Source organism: Aquarana catesbeiana, linkage group LG04 (assembly GCF_042186555.1).
Source record: "Aquarana catesbeiana isolate 2022-GZ linkage group LG04, ASM4218655v1, whole genome shotgun sequence".
Taxonomy (NCBI): domain Eukaryota; kingdom Metazoa; phylum Chordata; class Amphibia; order Anura; family Ranidae; genus Aquarana; species Aquarana catesbeiana.
In genome coordinates, this window is record NC_133327.1 from 93,762,778 (window position 1) to 93,783,526 (window position 20,749).

At 44.5% G+C, this 20,749-nt stretch overlaps 1 protein-coding gene across 1 annotated transcript in view; it reads right to left on the reverse strand.

The window, feature by feature from the left end:
* Positions 1-20,749, reverse strand: part of ATP6V1C2 (ATPase H+ transporting V1 subunit C2) — a 75,832-nt gene that overhangs the window by 20,355 nt on the left and 34,728 nt on the right. The window contains exons 5-8 of the mRNA XM_073625384.1: positions 20,169-20,263; positions 14,792-14,883; positions 6,565-6,663; positions 2,084-2,152 (exon numbers count right to left, since the gene is read on the reverse strand). Of these exons, the coding sequence (XP_073481485.1) occupies positions 2,084-2,152; positions 6,565-6,663; positions 14,792-14,883; positions 20,169-20,263 (355 nt within the window). The remainder of the gene's footprint in view (positions 1-2,083; positions 2,153-6,564; positions 6,664-14,791; positions 14,884-20,168; positions 20,264-20,749) is intronic.

Genomic DNA, 20,749 nt, shown 5'->3' on the forward strand with positions numbered 1-20,749 from the left:
CGAAAACTATGACAAAAATCAATTCCAATTTTGATTTAGTCGTCTAAAAGCTCTAGTACATTTTAGTCAACTAAAATCTAATGGGTTTAGTTCAACTGTAATGCATTATTTAAGCATTTCCCTATAATTGCTGCTGGAGCAAAAGTCTAATAACATGTTATTATTTGTGGTATTAGGGTTTGAACATGCACACACAGATTTAGCTATTGTTATATATAACGTCTATAAATACAACCAAGTTTCATAATCAAACAAAAATATTGCTTTTTAACAAACATAAAATATAAAACAAAAAAAACAAAAACTGTAAACCCTATTGGCTGTAATGCCAGGCTGCAAGTGGGGATGGGGAAGTAAATGGGAGTGAGGGAGTGCACAGGGCAGAGTTCATTATACTTTGGGGATGGGGAGGTGACCTGCAAATGGGGAAGGGGAAGTAAATGGGAATGAGGGAGTGCAGAGGGCAGAGTGCATTATACTTTGGGGATGGGGAGGCGACCTGCAGGTAGGGATGGGGAAGTAAATGGGAGTGAGGGAGTGCACAGGGCAGAGAACTGGACTGGCTGTTCTAGGCAGAAGGCAGACAGAGGGAGCCTGTGTCTCTTAGCCAATACAGCTTGCCAATAGAGTCAGGAATCTGGGGCTTTAACAGACAGACGGAGCTCAGAGGAAAGCAAAAGTTCAGGTGGGTGTTATGGATTGATTAATGCTTTGATAAAATGACTATTTTCTATTATGTACATATACATGTTAAATCTCCTTACTCAATGAGGTAATTAGAGACCCCCTCCCATCGGAGTGAGTCCAGGAGTCCACAAGCCTTCACATCAGCAGAAAACCTGGATGAAACTGGCCAGGAGAGCCTTACATAAGGATCGTCCAATCCACAGATGACAGCACAAACCAGACTGTGATGATGCTTTTGCAAACATTGGCTCATGTTCTATTATATAAGAAGCCATACGTGCAAGCAATAAAAAGGAGGATTCATTCAAACTGAACAAAGATGTCAGATGTGTTTCTTTCAAACATGCACGTGTATATACATTTGAAATTGGACCAGGTGCAAGATACTCGGTCAGACATTTGTCTGGAATCCAAAGCAGCGAGTACTGGAGATTTTAGTTGACTAAAATGTACTGGGGATTTTAGTCAACTAAAATATGACTAAAACAATTCAGATGACTAAAATACGACTAAAACTAAAATGGAATTTTAGTAAAATAAGCTATGACTAAAACTAAATCGAAATTTGACATCAAAATTGTCAGTTATGACAGGTCCCTATCCACTCAGTTTATGCAAAGCAGACATGGACCGAGACCACTCTGCTCCATGGGAAGCGAGGACTAAACAGACTTTGCTGCCTCTGACCGATCCGCCTAGACAAATGAGGACAGATTCTCTTCCATTTTTTTCTTAGCGGGCCAGATCGAATTGGAAGCAGGCGGGTGTAAACAGACAAATGTCCATTTACAACCGCCTATCCATAGGGGTGAATGGAGGGTCCGATCAGGTCCACCTGAAAAATGAAAAGCGGACCTGATCGGACCCTTTGTGTGAAAGGGGCCTTACACTTTTTTTTGTGCTTGTTTTTGGGAAATGCTGAAGGATTATAACCTGCTTTTTAAAAAACACTGCTTAGTAGTAGAGAAAATCTGTGCTATGAGAGACATGGGGGGTCCTATTCCTAAAAATGTAAATTGCCTGGATCTTATGGTGATCTAGTGGCCTCATGAGTTTCTGGGGCACTGTCCATAAAAAAAATTATACAGATCAGTTTTGTCTTTACTGTTTGCATGCTTGTTTTGCGTCAGGATGTCAGAAATGGCAGGCCACTGCGTTTTCTCTCAGCCCGGGATTCTTTTAATAACTAGTTTTTATGAAATATTTTCTTTATATGACTCACAAGTAGTGGTATCACTGAGGAATAAAGATACATATGGAACATATTGTAGTTTAATTATAAAACAGTTTCTAGTAAGCTGCATTCTTTTATATTACATCTGAATACAGCTGAATCCAAGTTTTTATATTTGGTGACAGCAAAAAACAAGAAGCATGCTGAATGGTTTCTACTTACTTGGTTGAACGAGGTACAACCATATCAGACAGTGATTCATAGGTTTTCTGCCATGCACCGTAGCTTGTCCTTTGAATAAAAATGACCGGTTATTATTTTCATCTGAACATAGCCACAACCATAAATAATTTATTTTTGAGCAAGCCAATCAATAAAGTATGGTAAATGCAGAACATATGTACAGTAGGTGGTCTAATTCTATTTACTCACTAAATATTTGTATATTGTGCTTCTTAGTACAGAAGAAACATTATATATTTAGAATGTAAACCTCCAGCTTGTTCAACCAATAAAGAAAAAAAAACTATACCAACAATTGATCTGGAGGAAGGCAAATAAAAACCTATATAGCATGATATAATTTGCTTCAACAGGGGAAAAATTCTAAATTATAAATGTTATTATCCAGGTATATTTTGTGCATTTAGGAATGCATCCAATCAACTGAGCCGGTTAGAACAAGTTCTTGAGGGAGTCTGTGACAGACCTAGCCGGGAGAGAGACTTTTGGAGGGCACTGAATGCTAGCCTCTTGCCGATCGATCGTGGGCCCTGGCATTTGGGGGTGCTCTTGTTGAGCTGTATGCCTGGGGACCCTTGAGGTGGTATTACTGTGGATTCGGGTCCTGGTCCCCCAGGACACACAGACTCTGGGGACCCTAGATTTGCCATATTAGAAATAGTGGCTGATTCATAATGCTGGGACAAATACTGTTAGGAGATGCTGATGTCAATTCTAGCTGCCTGTCTGTCTGTTGCCTGCTAGAATGTGTATTGTAAATAAGTCTCTAGTATGGGATCTAAGAATCATTAGATCCCCATTGTTGTTTGTGTGTTAATTCTGCTATTGTGATAATGTTGATTGGGTTCTCTGGGCTACAAGACGGCCAGTCTGGCCTAAAGGCCATGTCTGAGTCATCTAGGCTGTCTAAAGGGATTAGTTAATTAGCCCATGTTAATTAGGTTTCTGGTCACAGGTATATATTCAGAGTAATATGAGCCGGAGGTACGCACCTCCTCTTTTATTGTATAAAAGAGCCTGTATTTTTCAATAAAGGAGATTCCTGGTTGAACTTACATACAGCCTGCCTGGTGTTTGTTCTGAGCTACACAACTAGATTAGATCGGTACATAGCTGTAGTTCTAGTCCCGAAGCATCGGATGACCGAACATCAGATGTTGATTTCTGCAATCTGATTCTATAGCTGCAGAGGAGTTGTCAGGAGGCACAGGCCGCCTTCGTCCGCCGGGCTTCAGGGCGCATGCGCGGTGGACTCGCGCTACGCTGCACACCCGTTCGCGGCCCGATGGTGCGGCGCGCGCGGGTGCACGGCGGTCCCCGTGTGCGCGCCGTGGCCCATGCGGGTGCCCGGTAGCGCGTCACACTGACGCGCTCGCCGGAGGGCTACATCTGACGGCTCCAGCACCCAGTCGGGTTGCTGGTTTGTCGTCAGCTGTGCCCTGTTCCCTGTACCTCTGCTGTTTCCTGTGAATCCTATTAACCCTGTGCTGAACCTTTGCTTATACCTTGGATTACTCTGCCTGCCTGATACCCTGACCTCTGCCTGTACCACGGATTACTCTGCCTGCCTGATACCCCTGACCTCTGCCTGTACCACGGATTACTCTGCCTGCCTGATACCCCTGACCTCTGCCTGTACCACGGATTACTCTGCTCTGCCTGATACCCCGGTTCTGACCTCTGCTTGATTAACGGACTCTGCTCTGCCTGATACCCCGGTTCTCACCTCTGCTTGATTAACGTACTCTGCTCTGCCTGATACCCGGTTCTGACCTCTGCTTGATTAACAGACTCTGCTCTGCCTGATACCCCGGTTCTGACCTTTGCTTGGTTAACGGACTCTGCTCTGCCTGATACCCCGGTTCGGATCTAACTTCTTTTCTTTCAGTTCTTCAGTACCAAACGGCAATCCGGACTTCCATCAGGCTCTCCTGGAATCCTGCTTCTACCGGAAGCCCGTGCCTCTGCCTGCCCCCAACTCCCTGTATCACTTCCAGGGGTTCGAGTGCGCGTGGTCGTAAGGGCGAGCCGCTCTCGGCATCTTGGCCTCGGTGAGTATAGTCGTGACAGGAGTGTCGGGAGAGTGGAACCGAGCGAGCAGGGGCTCGTTACAGAGTCTATTCTACATTTTCACAGCTCTTATTCTGAAGAAGCCTTTCTGTATATGGAGGCTAAATCACACTTTCTCTGGGAGTAAAGAGGCTCCTCTTGTCCTCTGTAATGACCTCTGCACCAAGTTCATTATATGGACTACTTATGTATTTATACATGTTGATCATACCCAGAACAAATTTAGTTCCTCTAATCTTTCCTCATAGCAGATCTCCTCCATGCTTCTCATGGGCGTAGCATAATGGGTTGCAGGGGTCACAATCACAACCCTGCCCCTAGCTCCAGGGGGACCCTGCAGCCTCCCTGTCATATTATCATATCCTCCACAAAGTCCAACTGTACTGGGCTTCCACTTTGCCTTCCACAGTCCACACCCCTCTGTTCTCATTGGCTGGGGAGAGGCTGTGAGCCATTTCCTGAATGGAGAGGAGCACAGGGTGAGAACAGCCCAGGATGGGGAAGTGTCTGTGCTGTGTTCTGGCAACATGGAATGGTAACCAAGTTAAGTGGAGAGTGCCGTCCTGTAGCCATGATGGGACCGATGTCACTGGTGAGGTAAGACACCGCTCAGTGTCTCCTAGTCACTAGCTGGGATTCTCTGTATCCACCCAGGGATGTCTCCTTGACCCACTTCCTTGACAACTGGGGAAAAGACATGCACTTCCGGGAAGTGACCTTCCCCCAACACTTGGCAACACTGACAGAGAAACCTTCAGAAATTGTTAAAACAAATCCCTTAACACCCCCTGAGGGGCTGCAGGCTCCAGATTTTGCTCCCCCCAGATCTAAGTTGCGCCCCCCCCAAAGCCCCCTGACCCCCCCCTCCACCCTGGATGCTATGCCCCGCTGCTGAGCTTCTTTTCCAGTACGGCACTCTATACTGCTCCTCCTCCGCAGGGCTGAAATCACATTCCTTTACAACACAGCCAGTCAGCCATGATCTGCATAGGGTGTATCTGCCTACTGCAACTACACTGCCGTTCCGACCAGGGGATTTCACAGGTCAGAACAGCAACATAAAAGCCAGATACACCCTGTAAAGGCTAATAGACTGTGTGTAAAGGAATGTGATTTCAGCCCTGTGTATTGTGGGGGGGGGGAGCTGTTTACTGTGCTGGAATGAGAAAGGAGCTCTGCCAAATGACCTACGAGGGGTCCCTGTCCTCTGATTCTCCAGCGGTGATCCCTGTCCTCTGATTCTCCAGGGGCGACCCCTGTCCTCTGATTCTCCAGGGGTGACCCCTGTCCTCTGATTCTCCAGGGGTGACCCCTGTCCTCTGATTCTCCAGGGGTGATTCCTGTCCTCTAATGTAAGGAGGAACTCTGGGAACTCAAAACTCTTAAGCCACTTTGAGTATCTTGGCGTGCGGTGGGTGTATCTGCACACGTGGTGGAAGTGGTGGGTGGTAGTGGGGGGGCCCAGGTCAACTTTTCCATCGGGGCTAACAAGCTTCAAGCTACGCCTCTGTTGCCTCTTATCAGTTTGGTTGCCCTTTTCTGCACTTTCTTCAGTTCCCCAATATCCTTTTTGTGAACTGGTGCCCAGAATTGAATGGCATATTCTAGATAAGGTCTTATTAATGATTTGTACAGGGGTGAAATAATATCTATCTCTCTCTGGAGACTATAACTATTCCAATACAAGAAAGTATTTTGCTTGCTTTAGAAACATCAGCTTGGCATTGCATGCCATTTTTAAGTCTATGATCCACCAGAACGCCCAGATCCTTCTCCACCATCGACTCCCCCAACTGGTTTACTTCTAAAAAGTAGAGTATGATGCATGCATGTTTTTAGCCCCCAAATGCATAACTTTACATGTATCAACATTAAACTTTATTTGCCACATAGTTTCCCAATTAAACAGTGCATTGAGGTTGGCTTGTACATTGGAGAAATCCTGTAAGAACATTATTCCACTGCATAGTTTGGTGTCTGCAAACACAGAAACGCTACTTTTAATCGTGATCTCTATATCATTTATACATATATTAAAAAGTAAGGGTCCCAACAGTGAACCTTGGGTACGCCACTAATAACCTTAGACCATCCAGAGTATGAATTATTAATCTGCCCCCCCCCCCCCCAATATAGGGGCCTCCACTATCAGATAAGGGGGAGCAGAGACTGAGGAAGTGCTTTCTCCTGCCTGCAGCAGACTGATGATATCATCTCAGACTAGGCAAACTCATTAGACTGGAAGTCAAGGGCTGTTTTTTTTTTTTTGTTGTTTTTTTTTACTGACGTGATAGAAATGGATACTCTTTACTGTATAGTGTGACATGTCAGGAATGTGTGCAGACTTATACAGTTACTGAAAGGTCCACTTTAAGGCACACATAACTTACTTCGGGACAACTACTAGAAGAGTAATGAGGTATTCTGAGTCCAACACAAAGTCCTCTTTATTTACAATATCAGCTAGAGTTCGGGTTAGAAGATTGCCCCTGTGGATAGAGAGAAAAATGGTATTAAAAAACAATAAATCTATACCAAAGAACAATGTCATAGTTATTTATTTAGGATCTGCATTGATAGGCAGTAGTTTGCCTTTAAATAATAGGATTTTTATAACAGCTTACCTGTAAAATCCTTTTCTTTGAAGTACATCACGGGACACAGAGCCATAGTAATTACTATGTGGGTTATAGGCCACCTTCAGGTGATGGACACTGGCACACCCTAAGACAGGAAGTCCACTCCCTATATAACCCCTCCCACTACTGGGAGTACCTCGGTTTTTGTAGCAAAGCAATACACGTGTATACCAGAAAGAGGGGAGGGACCTCTGTGTCCTGTGATGTACTTCAAAGAAAAGGATTTTACAGGTAAGCTGTTATAAAAATCCTATTTTCTTAATCGTACATCACAGGACACAGAGCCATAGTAATTACTATGTGGGATGTCCCAGAGAAATGCCAACTGATGGGAGGGAGACACAACAAAATTAGAGCACCATGAGATCAGAGGACTTATACTGCAGCCTGCAGCACGCTGCGCCCAAAGGTGATATCCTCATGACTTTTTCTACCTGATAGAATCTGGTAAATGTATGGACTGAAGACCAAGTTGCAACCTTGCAGATTTGAGCCATCGAGGCTTGGTGATGCACTGCCCACAAGGCACTAACAGTACTTGTGGAGTGTGCTTCGATTTGAAAAGGTGGAATCTTCCTCTATAAACCATAAGCTTGAACAATTACTCGTCGAATCCATTTGGAAATAGTAGATTTCGACGCTGCCTGTGCTCTTTTAGGACCTTCAGGAAATACAAAAAAACATCAGTTTTTCGAATCTGAGCAGTCGCCTTTAAGTAGACTTTGACTGCTCTCACCACATCAAGAGAATGTAGTGACTTTTCTTCCGTAGAACCGGGTTCTGGAAAAAATGAAGGTAGAACAATATCTTGGTTTAAATGAAAACTTGACACTACCTTCAGTAGAAAGTTAGGATGAGGATGCAATACTACCTTATCCTTGTGAATAATTAAATATGGCTCTTTACAAGAAAGAGCAGCCAACTCTGATACCCTTCTTGCAGAAGATATGGCTACCAGAAAAACTAGTTTCCTTGTCAAAAGGACCAAAGGAATATGTCGTATGGGTTCAAAAGGCTGTTTCTGTAATGCTGACAGAACTAAATTCAAGTCCCAAGGGTTCAGGGGTGACCTAACTGGAGGATTAAGCCGCATTACCCCCTGAATAAATCTACGAACCAAAGAATGCAAAGCAAGTGGTCGCTGAAATAATACTGATAAGGTCGGGACCTGGCCCTTGAAGGTACTCAAGGCCAACTGCATTTCTAACCCCATTTGTAGAAAGTCAAGGATTCTACCTATGACATACTTCCTGGGTTGCCAACCCTTGGATTCACACCAGGAGACATATGCCTTCCAGACTCTATAATATATGATTCTGGAGGCCGGTTTCCTTGCATTAACCAAGGTAGATACCACTGAACCTGACAGCCCACGCTTCTTCAGAATGTGGGTCTCAATAGCCAAACCATTAAATTTAGCATTTGTAAGGTAGGATGGAATACCGGACCTTGCGAGAGAAGGTCTGGACGTGGTGGTAGGGTCCATGGGTCCCCTACCTCCATCTTTCTGATCTCTGCAAACCAAGATCTCCTGGGCCACGCCGGGGCCACAAGAATCACCGACTTCCCTTCCTGAGAAGAAGTCCTGGAAGCAGCAGAACAGGAGGGAATGCATAAATCAGTGAAAACTGATTCCACGGGAATACCAGGGCATCTGTTCCGCAAGCAACGGATCTTTTGTTCTTGACACAAAGTTGTTAATCTTTTTGTTGAACCTGGATGCAAACAGATTTACATTCGGAATCCCCCATCTTTGACATATTGTCAGGAAGATATCGGGGTGAAGAGACCATTCTCCCGGGAACAAATGTTGGTGACTCAAGTAGTCCACCTGCCAATTCTCTATTCCTGGAATGAAGACTGTCGACAGGCAAGGTACATTGTTTTCTGCCCAAGTTAGGATATGATTCACATCTCTCTGGACAGAACAACTTCTCGTGCCCCCTTGGTGATTGAATTGGCCACTGATGTGGCATTGTGGGGTTGGATCCGGACAGGACAGTTCCGTAATCTGAACGTCCAGGCCCTCAGGGCCAAGCGTGCTGCCCGAATCTCTAGAATATTGATTGGCAAGGTCATTTCTGACCTGGACCATTTGCCTTGGACAGTCGCCTCTTCCAGGACTGCTCCCCAACCCGAAAGGCTGGCATTTGTTGTTACCACCTTCCAGATAACTGGTAAGAAGGATTTTCCTTTCTGCAGATTCTTGGTTATCAACCACCAACTGAGGCTCTGGCACACCTTTGGAGACAAGCACATTGGGAAATCTAGATCTTGGACCTTCTTGTTCCAAGCCGATAGGATACTGTTTTGCAGCAGCCTCGAATTAAACTGAGCATAAGGAACAGCCTCGAATGAAGCCACCATCTTTCCCAACAACCTCATGCAAAGTCGAATAAAAGCATTCTTCTTTGCCTTGACTACAGAATCAGCTCCCTTATGGCACTGATCTTCGCCTGGGGTAAGAATACCCTCTTCTGGGCTGTATCTATGATCAGACCCAAGTATTCCAATCTCCTTGATGATTTTAAGGAAGATTGATCTAGGTTGAGAATCTAACCTAGGTATTCCAGGTAGTTGACTGTGGTGACCATACTTTGGTCTAAGCGGGCTACCGACTGTTCTATCAAGAGCAGATTGTCTAGGTACGCTAAAATTGTTATACCTTGAGCCCTTAATCTGGATAGAGGAGGGGCCAGAACCATTGTAAATACTCGAGGAGCAGTAGCTAGTCCGAAAAGTAGAGCTACAAACTGAAAATGAAGATTTTCTATCTCGAACCGTAGATATTTCTGGTGAGTGGGGAAAATCGGCAAAAGGAGGTATGCATCCTTGATGTCGATTGACGCCAGAAGCTCTCCACCTTGTAGGATGGAGACTACTGATCGGATTGACTCCATGCGAAAAGAGCAGATATTCAAAAACTAGTTTAGATCTTTAAGATCTAGAATGGGTCTGACATCTCCATTTGGTTTGGGTACCGTGAAAAGGTTTGAATAAAACCCCAATTCCTGCTCTTCCATGGGTACCACCGATATCACCTTTTGAGACAAAAGATGGTCGAATGCTTGAAAGAGAGACTTCTTTTTCTCTGGATCCCTGGGAACGTTTGATCTGAGAAAACGAGGAGACGGGGACTCTCGGAATTCTAGTTTGTATCCTAGAGTAATTGAGGAAGCCACCTATTTGTCTTGACACTCTTCCTGCCAGACCCTTGAGAACTGCAGAAGTCTTCCCCCCACTCGAGTGAGCGGGGGCGCCCCTTCATAAGGAGGCTTTAGTATTTTGTTTTGTAGGTTTCCTTCCCCAGGACTTCTTTTGTCCCTGGGGTTGACCCTGAGGTTTACCTCTTGAATCTGACAGTGGAGGCCGTTGAGACTGCCTGGAGGCCGATGCTCCTGGCACTTGAGAAGCGGCACATTTAAATGAAATACACTTACTCCTTTTCCTAACTGGCAAAATGGTACCTTCCCATTAGAAATTCTTTGGATGTACTTATCCAGATCATCCCCAAACAGCCATTCACCACGAAAAGGAAAACTAGCCAGGAGCTTTTTGCAGGGCACTTTGGCTGACCAATTTTTCAACCATAGTATTCTACACATATGCACCAGCCCCAGCGTAAGGCATGAGGCCTGGAGAATAGAATCTGTCATAGCGTCTATTGCAAAACATAATGCCCCTGGTAGCTCGGCCAAATCTTGGGCCTGCTGATCAGGAATAATCTTGAGTACCTGTTTAAACTGGTTTCTCAAGGACTGACATACCCCAATTGCTGCCAGCGCAGGCTTTTTTTTAAAGTGTTTTTTAATATGAATTCTAACTTCTTATCCATTGGATCCCTAAGCATTTGAGCATTGTCTACTGGACAAGTCAAACTTTTATTTACAGAGGATATAGCAGCGTCAATTGCTGGTATCTCCCATTTTTTATTAAACTTTTCCTCCATAGGATAAAGTGTTGAAAACTTTTTAGGAGGATAAAATGCCTATCTGGGTGATCCCACTGAGAACACATAAGCTTTTCCAGCAATGAATGGATAGGAAAGGCATGTGCAGCTTGGGGAGGCTTTAGCGAACCCAAACAAGAAGTAGGCTTTTCAACCGACTCACTTAAGGGTAGCAAAAATGTGGAGTGGACCAATTCAGTAAGAGATTGTACCATCAATCCTTCAGATTGTGAACCTGATCCTTCCGAATTTGACCCCTCCGAAGAGGAGTCATCAGCCTCTTCCCGGTCCCGAGAAAAATTCATCATCTCCCACCCCCAGTTCCTCAGTTTGAGGGTCCTGGGTAACGGAAGGGGACCTATCGCGCTTAGTCCCACTCTGGGATGCAATTAAGCCGCTAACCTCTGCTCCAATCCTAATATGGGTGAGGAAAAAACTTCTTCAGTAACATAGACAGGGGCTGCAGTGTTGGAAACAGTTGCAACACCTGATGTCCCTAAAGGCTCACTCTGACCAGCCACCTCAGATCTCTCAGGGGAGGATGCCATCTTAGAGATGAGTTTAGGCTTTTTAGAGCTTGAAGGAGTCCCTCTTGAGCCTTTTTTTGGGTTGTTTCTACCCCCCCATTCTGACCATAGCCTGATGCACAAATGCAGAGGTACTACCAGAAGAAATTGCATCCATTGCATCCATTGCTTGAGCAAATAGTCCAGCAACTGCTGCTGCCTGGTGCTTTTAGTAAATGTGCCAAGGGATTGCCTGTGTCACCAAACCTCTTACATTCCCTTTTTGCTCTTGTGTCCTTCCGACAGCTGCAGCCAGCAAAAAATTGAGTTTTTAAAACATACTCCCGCGCTGGATGTTGCTGCACGCCAACGCCGCGCTAAGCTCCGCGCCCTCCGCCACATCTCGCCCCCCCTTCTCTTTTCAAAAGAGTGTCTTTCCCGCGCGGGCACGGCCTCTGATCCGACGGGATCGGCGTGTGTTTGTGGGGGGGGGGGTGGCGAGGAGGAGACCAATCAAACCGCCGTGCAGGGTTGGTAAAAAACGGAGCAGCATCGCCGATCGTTCTGACTCTCCCCTATCCAGGGAGAGGGGGAGAGCTTTGTCCAAGTGGGGGGTGATTTTTGTAAGAAAATCCCCCCCCAATTTTACCGGAGGCCTGCTCGCCAGAGGGAATCTGCAGCTTCTGCTGAGACAGCGTGATCTTTGATGAAGCATGAGAAGGTACGTGCTCTATACAGCTCCCAGTGGTGACTTTTAGGCATGACAACATTTACTTTTTAAAGGAGACAATTCATAAGAAACTTAAAAATTCCTTAGAAATCTCAACTTACCTTTCCCATGGCAGGGTTTTCTGTGGTAAAACCAACAGACCCAATCTTCACCTCTCACGGTGGGCTCTGTTTAAAAAAACCTTCAGGAACTGGGGCCCCTTTTAATCGGGGGATCCGCACTCCTGGACCCGTAATAGCACCCCGCAAGAAGAAACTTATGGCTGAAAAAAACAAAAGCACTGGATCCCGGGGTCCAGCACTCTAGAAAAAGAAGCGTTACGGGCTAAACCTTGTTTCTTCCACCACGAGGCCCGGATACCATTCAATTCGGCCTAAAAAGACACTTTGAATAGATCCGACTGCATAGCTAGCCCCAGCAAGGATTGCTCCAGTGGAGCTCAGCACAGCACATCTTCACTCGTGACCAACACCTTAGACACTGGCGAAAAAACTGAGGTACTCCCAGTAGTGGGAGGGGTTATATAGGGAGTGGACTTCCTGTCTTAGGGCAGACATCTGAAGTCTCCTGGAAGGTGCGGGAGACTCCCGCATTTCTGCGGTGACTCCCGCACACCCGCAAGTGCCTCCCCATCTCCCGGGAATGATCGGTGCGGCGGCTGTCCCTCCTGCTGCGCACCGATCATCCCCAACTTCTCTGTGTACTCCTCCCCCATCCCCCTCTGCCCCCCCCTCGTCCCCTGCAACCGGCTCCTCTCCTCTCCCGCCGGCTGTGGGGGGGACTAGTAATTGGACACAGTGAGCGAGATCGCTCCTGTGTCCTGTGATTACTGAGCAGAGTAAATTGTGTTTACTCTGCTCAGTTTATGAATGGACAGCAGCCTCTGTCTCCTGTTCATTCATCTTTAGTGCTGAGAAAGGGACTGGGGAATGTGTCTGTTTAGACCCCTAACATCTCACCAAAGCCCCCCAAAAATAAAAAATAAAATATTGTAAAAAAATTCTAAATAATGAAAAAATGTAAAAAAAATAAAAGAAGCATTGTGAAAAAAAAAAAAAAATCAATTACTAAAAGTAAAAAAACTACTGACACCATCCACTGCCACCCACCCCCCACCCACTTCCCCAGAAGCACTGTGAAAAAATATTGAGAAAGTGATTTAAATAATATTTTGCCGGGGGGGGGGGGGGTTGTGGGTTGTTTGCGGGCGTGAATCGCCACCTCCCTGAAATGAGTTTGCCACCTCCCTGAAATGAGTTTGCCACCTCCCTGAAATGAGTTTTTGCAGGTTGGGATGTCTGTTAGGGTGTGCCAGTGTCCATCACCTGAAGGTGGCCTATAACCCACATAGTAATTACTATGGCTCTGTGTCCCGTGATGTACGATTAAGAAATTGTTAATAAAATGGATGGTATGACCAGAATGGATCGAAGCATGCCCTGAGTGAATGAAGCTTGCAAAATTTTGATAAACATGAACATCACACCGAGGAGAAAAAAAAAAAACTAAAACAGACTTTATCCCTTAGCGCCCCTTCACACGGGCGATCCAATCAGATCTGCCTGTCAGTTTTTTTAGGTGGCTCTTATTGGAAAGTCCATGCATTCCTATGGACCAGGGTGTGTAAATGGACTGGTGTCCATTTACACCTGCCTACCTCTGAGTCTGATCAGGCCTGCTAAAAAAATGAAATAGAAGAGGACTGTGTCCTCTCCCATGTGGGCAAAACAGATCGGAGGCAGCTGGGTGTAAACGAACAGCAGAGTCTGTTTACTCCCGGCCACCGATAGAGCAAAGCAGGGTCTGTCTGTGTTCGATCAGCATTAACTGAGTGGACACGGACCTGTCATCCCCAAAAAAACACTACAGCGCTGACACTGTGCCCATCCTATACTGATAAAATGTCATATATCAGGTTATAAAAGAGGTATTAAAGATACTTATTCCCGGAGGTATAGGAATAAAAATGTCAACTAATAGAAAATGGTTGACACTGTGGTGCTGGCAAGGCTGCTTTCATTTGTGGGCTGGAAATCCACAATCTGTAATATAGGAAGGGAAGGGAAGAAAGCACCAAATTGGAGCTTTCTTCCCTTCCCTTCCTACGGACCTGTCATCCACCCGCTCTGCTCAGCAGCGGATCAGCGGACAGATCTCCTGCTGATCGTTATGGAAGGCACCTGTGTGAAAGGGCCCTTAGGCTCCATTCACACTTCAGTGTGAGTAGGGGTGGGCTCGGGAGTGTTCGGATCCTAGTCCAAGTCCACATAAGCCATCCTGCCAGGAAGCTGTTATTGCACAAAGCTATCATAAGCGGCCCAGGCATCCCCTACCTGCAGCTGCATGTACACAAGGGGCATGTATATGTGCGACTGTGAGGCAGGAAATGACTTGGCTGCTTACGATTGGCATGGTGCAGTGGCAGCTTCTTGGCAGGATGGCTTAGATAGGTCCAGACTAGGATAACCTAAGCTCATCCCTAAACATGAGCTTTAACAGGTGAGTGCTTGGAGCATTTTCTGTGAGTTTTTGGGCATTTTTTTTCAGGCTTGAGCCTTTTTGTTTTAGTCAATGGAAATTTACTATGAGAAGGTGACGGTTGTTTAGGTTTGGAAAATGCTCATTTCTGGTGTTTTCAGGCATTTTTCAGGTGCTCCCATTGAATTTCATAGGACCCAAAAATGTCCCATTCTGTATCCCGTCCTTTATTATCCTTTAATTTGCCTTCTCTTATATATGAGAAATAATTAATCTAAGAAGTACAAAGTGACTCACATAAATAGCTATACATACACGGTTTTTCTCTCCAGGCTCTGCAGGTTGCCTTTTATATTGTTGTAGGTCTGGGCTCTTGATTTTAGGTCTGTGTCAATCTGTGTCATTTGCTGCAATAAAAAAAAAAAAAAGCAAGATACTTGTAGACATAAGAATGTGGACATGACGTGGCGCAGATGTACTGTGTTTAAATCAGGGACGTGCAGTGAGGTCAGTGGCTGGTGAGGCACTGGCTAGTATCAGAGCCAGATACACACAGGTTACATAAGCCACGATCGTTAGAGCAAAAGCAATAATTCTAGCACTAGACCTCCTCTAACTCTAAACATGTAACCTGTAAAAAAATTTAAAGCGTCACCTATGGACATTTCTAAGTACTGAAGTTTGGTGCCATTCCACGAATGTGCGCAATTTTAAAGTGTGACATGTTAGTTATCTGTTTACTCTGTGTAACATCATCTTTCACATTATGCAAAACAATCGGGCTAACGTTAGTGTTTTTTTAATTTTTTTTATTCAAGAAACAGTTTTTTCCCCCAAAAAAAATGTTTAAAAAAATTGCTGCGCAAATACCGTGTGACATAAAAAGTTGCAATGACCACCATTTTATTCCATAAGGTGTCTGCTAAAACAATATATATATAATGTTTTGGGGGTTCTAAGTAATTTTCTAGCAAAAAAATGATGATTATTACACGTAGGAGAGAAGTGTCAGAATTGGCCTGGGTGGCAAAGGGGTTAATTACCATAAGTAAGTAATATACAAATAACTATTATATATATTGTTTTTAAGGTAATTTGCTATATTTTCAAGATCTGTACTCAAGCAGGTGGCTTAACGGACAAATTGCTGAAGTTTGACGTTATAACTTCCAACCAGTAATTTCACAGTAAAAAGATAAATAATAAATTATTATGTTATAACAGCATGTGTTATATAGCATATAAATATATGATCTAGGTTGAATATAACAGTACCTTTTCAACAAAATCAGTTTCTCCCTCTTAACTGTGTGAGAAAAACATGGGATTATGGGTAAATCTTATATACATAAACACGTTTTTCCTTATAGATAAAGAGGGCTGGGCTGGAAGGGAGCATTTGTCTTTTAGAAACATGCCCATTCGATGACACTGCAGTGAGAGGCGTGCCTCCACTGCAGCATTTTTATTGGACAGCTGGGACCAATGGTACTTTACCATTGGTCCAAGTCTCCAAGCTGTCCATCGAGCTCAGTGGCTCTGACAAGAATAGAGGAGCACTGTGAGCTCAACCTCTCAGTCTGCTGCAGAGTGTGTCGGCGTGTATTTAAAGTGGCCGCTCTGTATTTAGCTTCTGACAGGCTGCGCCCATATCTCTGGAACCATAGGTCATAGGACTTAGGCTACATACTCCACAAATGTGGGGTCTCTGTGACTCCAGGTCACCGAGCTACGACCCTCGAAGCTCGATTTTTTAAATTTTTTTTTACATTCAATGCAAGTGAGGCCCTGCCTCACCTGCCTCCCCTGACTGCACGTCCCTGGTTTAAGTGCTGTGACAGAGCAAGACCCTGTCACTGCTAAGGAGAACATGACGTGGGATTCGCATTGGGGGTCAATTTGCGAAGAAAGCTGTGTTTTTAGTTTTCTCCGTATTCTGTAGTTCTGGATTGGAACCTTCAATCCTGTGTCCGGATTTTACCAGGTGCCTGCAGCGTGTGGTGTGCAGAGTCATTATATACTTGTAGCAAGGTCTCCGACCTCCTTCAGTCTAATGAGAACCTCCAGGGCCAGAGATAGCTGACATCCTTCTGTATGTAATGGGCTGTGGGGCATAGTGGGTGCAAGGTGGATAAAGTTATTGAGTGCCAGACACTTCTTGAATGTAAACAAGATATTTATTTCTCTTACAAACTTTTGGGGGAAAGAGGGTTAGGGCCAGGACACCATTGAATAGTTGCAAGTTCAATTAGTAGACTCATAGACTTCAATAGAAGGACAGTCGGCAGGAAAGGCCTCCAGCAAGAAGCCACATCTGAACGTGCAGGAATGCTGTCTCCTATGGCAACAGTCTTTAACAGTTCCTAACACAAAGCATAACAGTTCTTTCACCTTCACTACAACTTCTCCTTGTAGTTTTTCAGCCCACTGAGCTCCCAGTTACTCACTAGACCCTATGATTCACTTGCACTGAATCCCTTGAGCTCCTCCAATCTTCACAGTGGTATCTTCCTCAAGCATCACCCCCGCTTCTCTGCTAGGTCCCTAGTTTGGCACTCACAATACTTCTCAAGGTTTACCCCACTGGCCTGCTCAGCCCCTGGTTTGACACACAAGGCTGCTCTGCAAGCGTCACCTCCGCTGGCTGGGTCCCTGACTTGATCACTACCTGAAGTTTCTAGATTCTCCCCCATGCCCGTTCGGTGAGAATACTGCTCCGGTTCTTGCTTCAGTTACTCACTGTGGTCCCTGGTAATAAGGTGATTAGCCTCTTAGTGGCGACAGCTTTCCTTTTGCGACTAAAGGCTCTGAGAGTCAAGTGAACCAGTAGAGCTGCACAACACAGTCAGAGGGACTGGTATGAAGAGCAGCAGTGCTGCCAACAAGGGAACCAGGTGCCTTGGTTTTTTTGTTTGACTGTTCATTTTGATGTGGAAGAACCCCTGTGTGTGCAACTGATGTCAATGTTAACTTTCCATTTTATTTAATAAAAGTTGACTGCCATGCCTTAAAATACAGTTTGAAGTCATTGGAAACGCATCTACCACATGAGTATAATCTCCCAATACCACAGTGCCCTAAAATAAATTCTGGAGATTTAATACAGGAATGATAGCAAGGCAATATTTAACATAACACATTTGCAGACTTGTAATTATAGTGGGCCTAAACTCATAAAGTGAAGATTTGGTATGTTATAGGGAACATCTAAAAGTAATAGTGTGCCTAATCAGTACTTCTAACATTAGTCTTGAATTCCTCCTAAAAAAATTGCAGTAAACTTCCTGGTATGTGCTGGTCACTGTTCTTCTTGCTGGAGGATCTGCTATGAGGAATCAACACCCTGCCTCTGCCCTGATGGCCATCCCCATACTAAGACACCAAGCAGACAAGGCATGTTGAGTCACTAAAAGGGAAAAGATCAGCTGCTGTGAGACCACAAGCAATACCGGGGACTGGTTATTTGCCTTCTCTCTGCCTTTTTTTTGGGCACAGCTTCCACAGTTTGGTTCTTCTTGAAGGCAACACAATATCAAGACCCAATGGGGGAAATGTATTAAAACTGGTGCACACAGAATCTGGTGCAGCTGTGCATAATAACCAATCCGTCTCCAAGTTTTATTGTCAAAACTAAAGGTAGATGTGATTGGTTACTATGCACAGCTGCACCAGTCTTAGTAAATCCCCCACCGTGTTTTACAAAATGTGTTTACAGTTTTATTTAAAGACCTAAACTCCGAAGTTGTTTTAAAACATATGTACAGCTGAAACTTTTTCTATAGCTTTTGAAAAAGTAAAGCATGATTAAAGAGACTCCTTACCAGAAGCTGACCTCTTGCACAGACATAATTTACTGATGTTTATATTCAGGACCTTGTTAACAGAAAGATCCTGAGTAAAATGTTCCATAAAAACCTTGTGTAAACATCCATATAGGCTGCTAGGCATATAGTGTAAACATTTGTATGCGTAAAACAGTTACTGCACTTGAATGTAACATTTTCTATTTGTATTAGGCTGGGTTCACACTGCTGCGGTGCGGGAACGCAGCGAATTTACTGCGGGTTCCCGCATCGCACCAGCTCGCACGGCAGTTCACACTGCCATATGCGAACTGCTGGGGAGTGTCATACAATGTTAATGACACCCCCAGTTCAGCCCGCATATCGCAATGCGAACTGACAATTCGGACATTTTCGGATCGCATAGGTGTGAACACCCATGCGATCCGATTTTGGTCCGAACAAAAAAAAGGGTCCTGTGCGAGTTTGGACCGAATGCGGTGCGATATCAGCCATACTATCTGTATGGCTGATATCGCACAGCACAGACATCGCATGTGATGTGAACAGCAGTGCGCTGCAAATCACATGCGATGTCTGCCACCGCAGCAGTGTGAACTCAGCCTTAAGTGTAAGCTTCTGTGCACACTAACTGCAGCTTTCATTGCTATGTCTGATTACTGAACAATCCTAATCAGGAAAAGCTCCATCATATCGGACCTTGCCTGTTCTCTTCCACCTCCTACATTCCTAGTGGTCCACCACTATGATGGGCCTAATCGTTCACTGATAGTAATGGGTGTGATGGGAAGGGGGCTTATACTGGTCTAGGTAACAGGTCCACTTAAGAAGAACTTCAGATTAAATCTGTGCTTTGCCTAGTCATGGCAAAGCAACTGTATAAGAGCATATTCTCACAAGCATTTGAAATCTGCACTGAAGAACTTCTGTGTCTGCTGCAGGTTTTCCAAAAGGCTACAGGACAGCTGCGTGACAACACTGTCATGTAAGTTGAAGGTCCTAAGCTGGAGTCCACCTAAGCTGGAGTCTATCTACGGTAAATTAATTTTTATATGTACAGCTAATGGTATTTGTAAAAAATATTAGTTGCAGGTAAAAAGTCTGCTTTAAACATACTGTACTTACCTTCCATGCACTCTCCCAGATAGCAAGGATAACTTGCCACAAATTTGTAGCTGTGTTGACTTAACTTGCTGCATATTTTCAATGTCAAGTTGTACACTTGCAGAGCACAAGTTCTAGTTGACACTTTTCCAATTTGTAGCAAATTTGCATGGCAAGTCTCTAGCAAGAGCAAAGTTGCAGTGGGGAGTCTACAGCAAGGGCTCCGCAAGTCTACAGCATGAAAATTCAGCCACAGTGACCCCTGTGGTGGGATGATTATTGCACAATATAACTGAACCAGAACTTGCAGCAGACTTGCAGAATGTTTGAAAAGAAAGTTGATCTGATGTCATGCAATGCGGACCTGCTGCAATTGAGCAACAAACTTTTAAAGCCTGTTAAGTCTAGCAATAGCTTAGCAAGTCATTTTCAAACTTGCAGCACGATTGCTTGCTATCTGGGCTCCCACCATGATCCACTGCCAAACCACAAAAATGAAAAATGTCAACTACTTCCAAGAATTGGGGAACACAGTGTCAGTCCCTTCCCAGAATGTAGAGATCCCCAGGCTAGGGGGTAGGGATAGGATAAATAGTGGGCAAAGTACAGGTTCATTTTGGAGGCACTCTAATGTAGCCTTTCAATCGATATATATCACATGTAATTGAGCATGATTTAATTGCTACTGAAGCTGGGTGAATCAAACCAAGTGTCAAAGACAGTGCAACATGTAAGCACAGTCCTTTGAAAAAAATAGCGATGATGATGATAAATGTTACTTTTACCTTGCTCAGGGAATCTGTTAGATTTTTCAGCGGCTGTTTTATAGGGTATTTAGCCATGTCCCACTCAAAACGGGCTAAGTAGCTCACGAGATCCACTTAAAAAGAAAATAATACATACAAGTCAATAGTAGTGCAAAATACAAAGTATACCATGCGTCTGACATGACCAGCAGGAGGCAGCATTCACAGCACTTATTCAGACCTTTAAGAAGGGACAGGAAAGAAAAGCATACCCAAAAGCAAGTGTAAAAAACAAAGGAGCAAGTATTTAATGGCATCCGTTTAGATTTTTCCTTTCCTATAGGGTAAATGTTTTTCTAATTGGGTTCAGACACAGCAAGCCCTTTCCTCCTAAAAGTGCATGTAGGACCAAAACGTTTCTTTTAGTTTTGGACAGAGTAGGTAAGAGTGAAAGTATAGCTAAAGGCAAAACTTTTTTTTTGTTTTGAGCAGAGTGTAGAGGGATTACAACCCCTGTCAGTTTTTATTGCTGTCTGTGTCTCGGTTATTCAGATTCACACTCTCTATTTGTCCTGTTTACCATTATCATTGAAAGTAAAAGAAAACCCCAATTTTTGGGC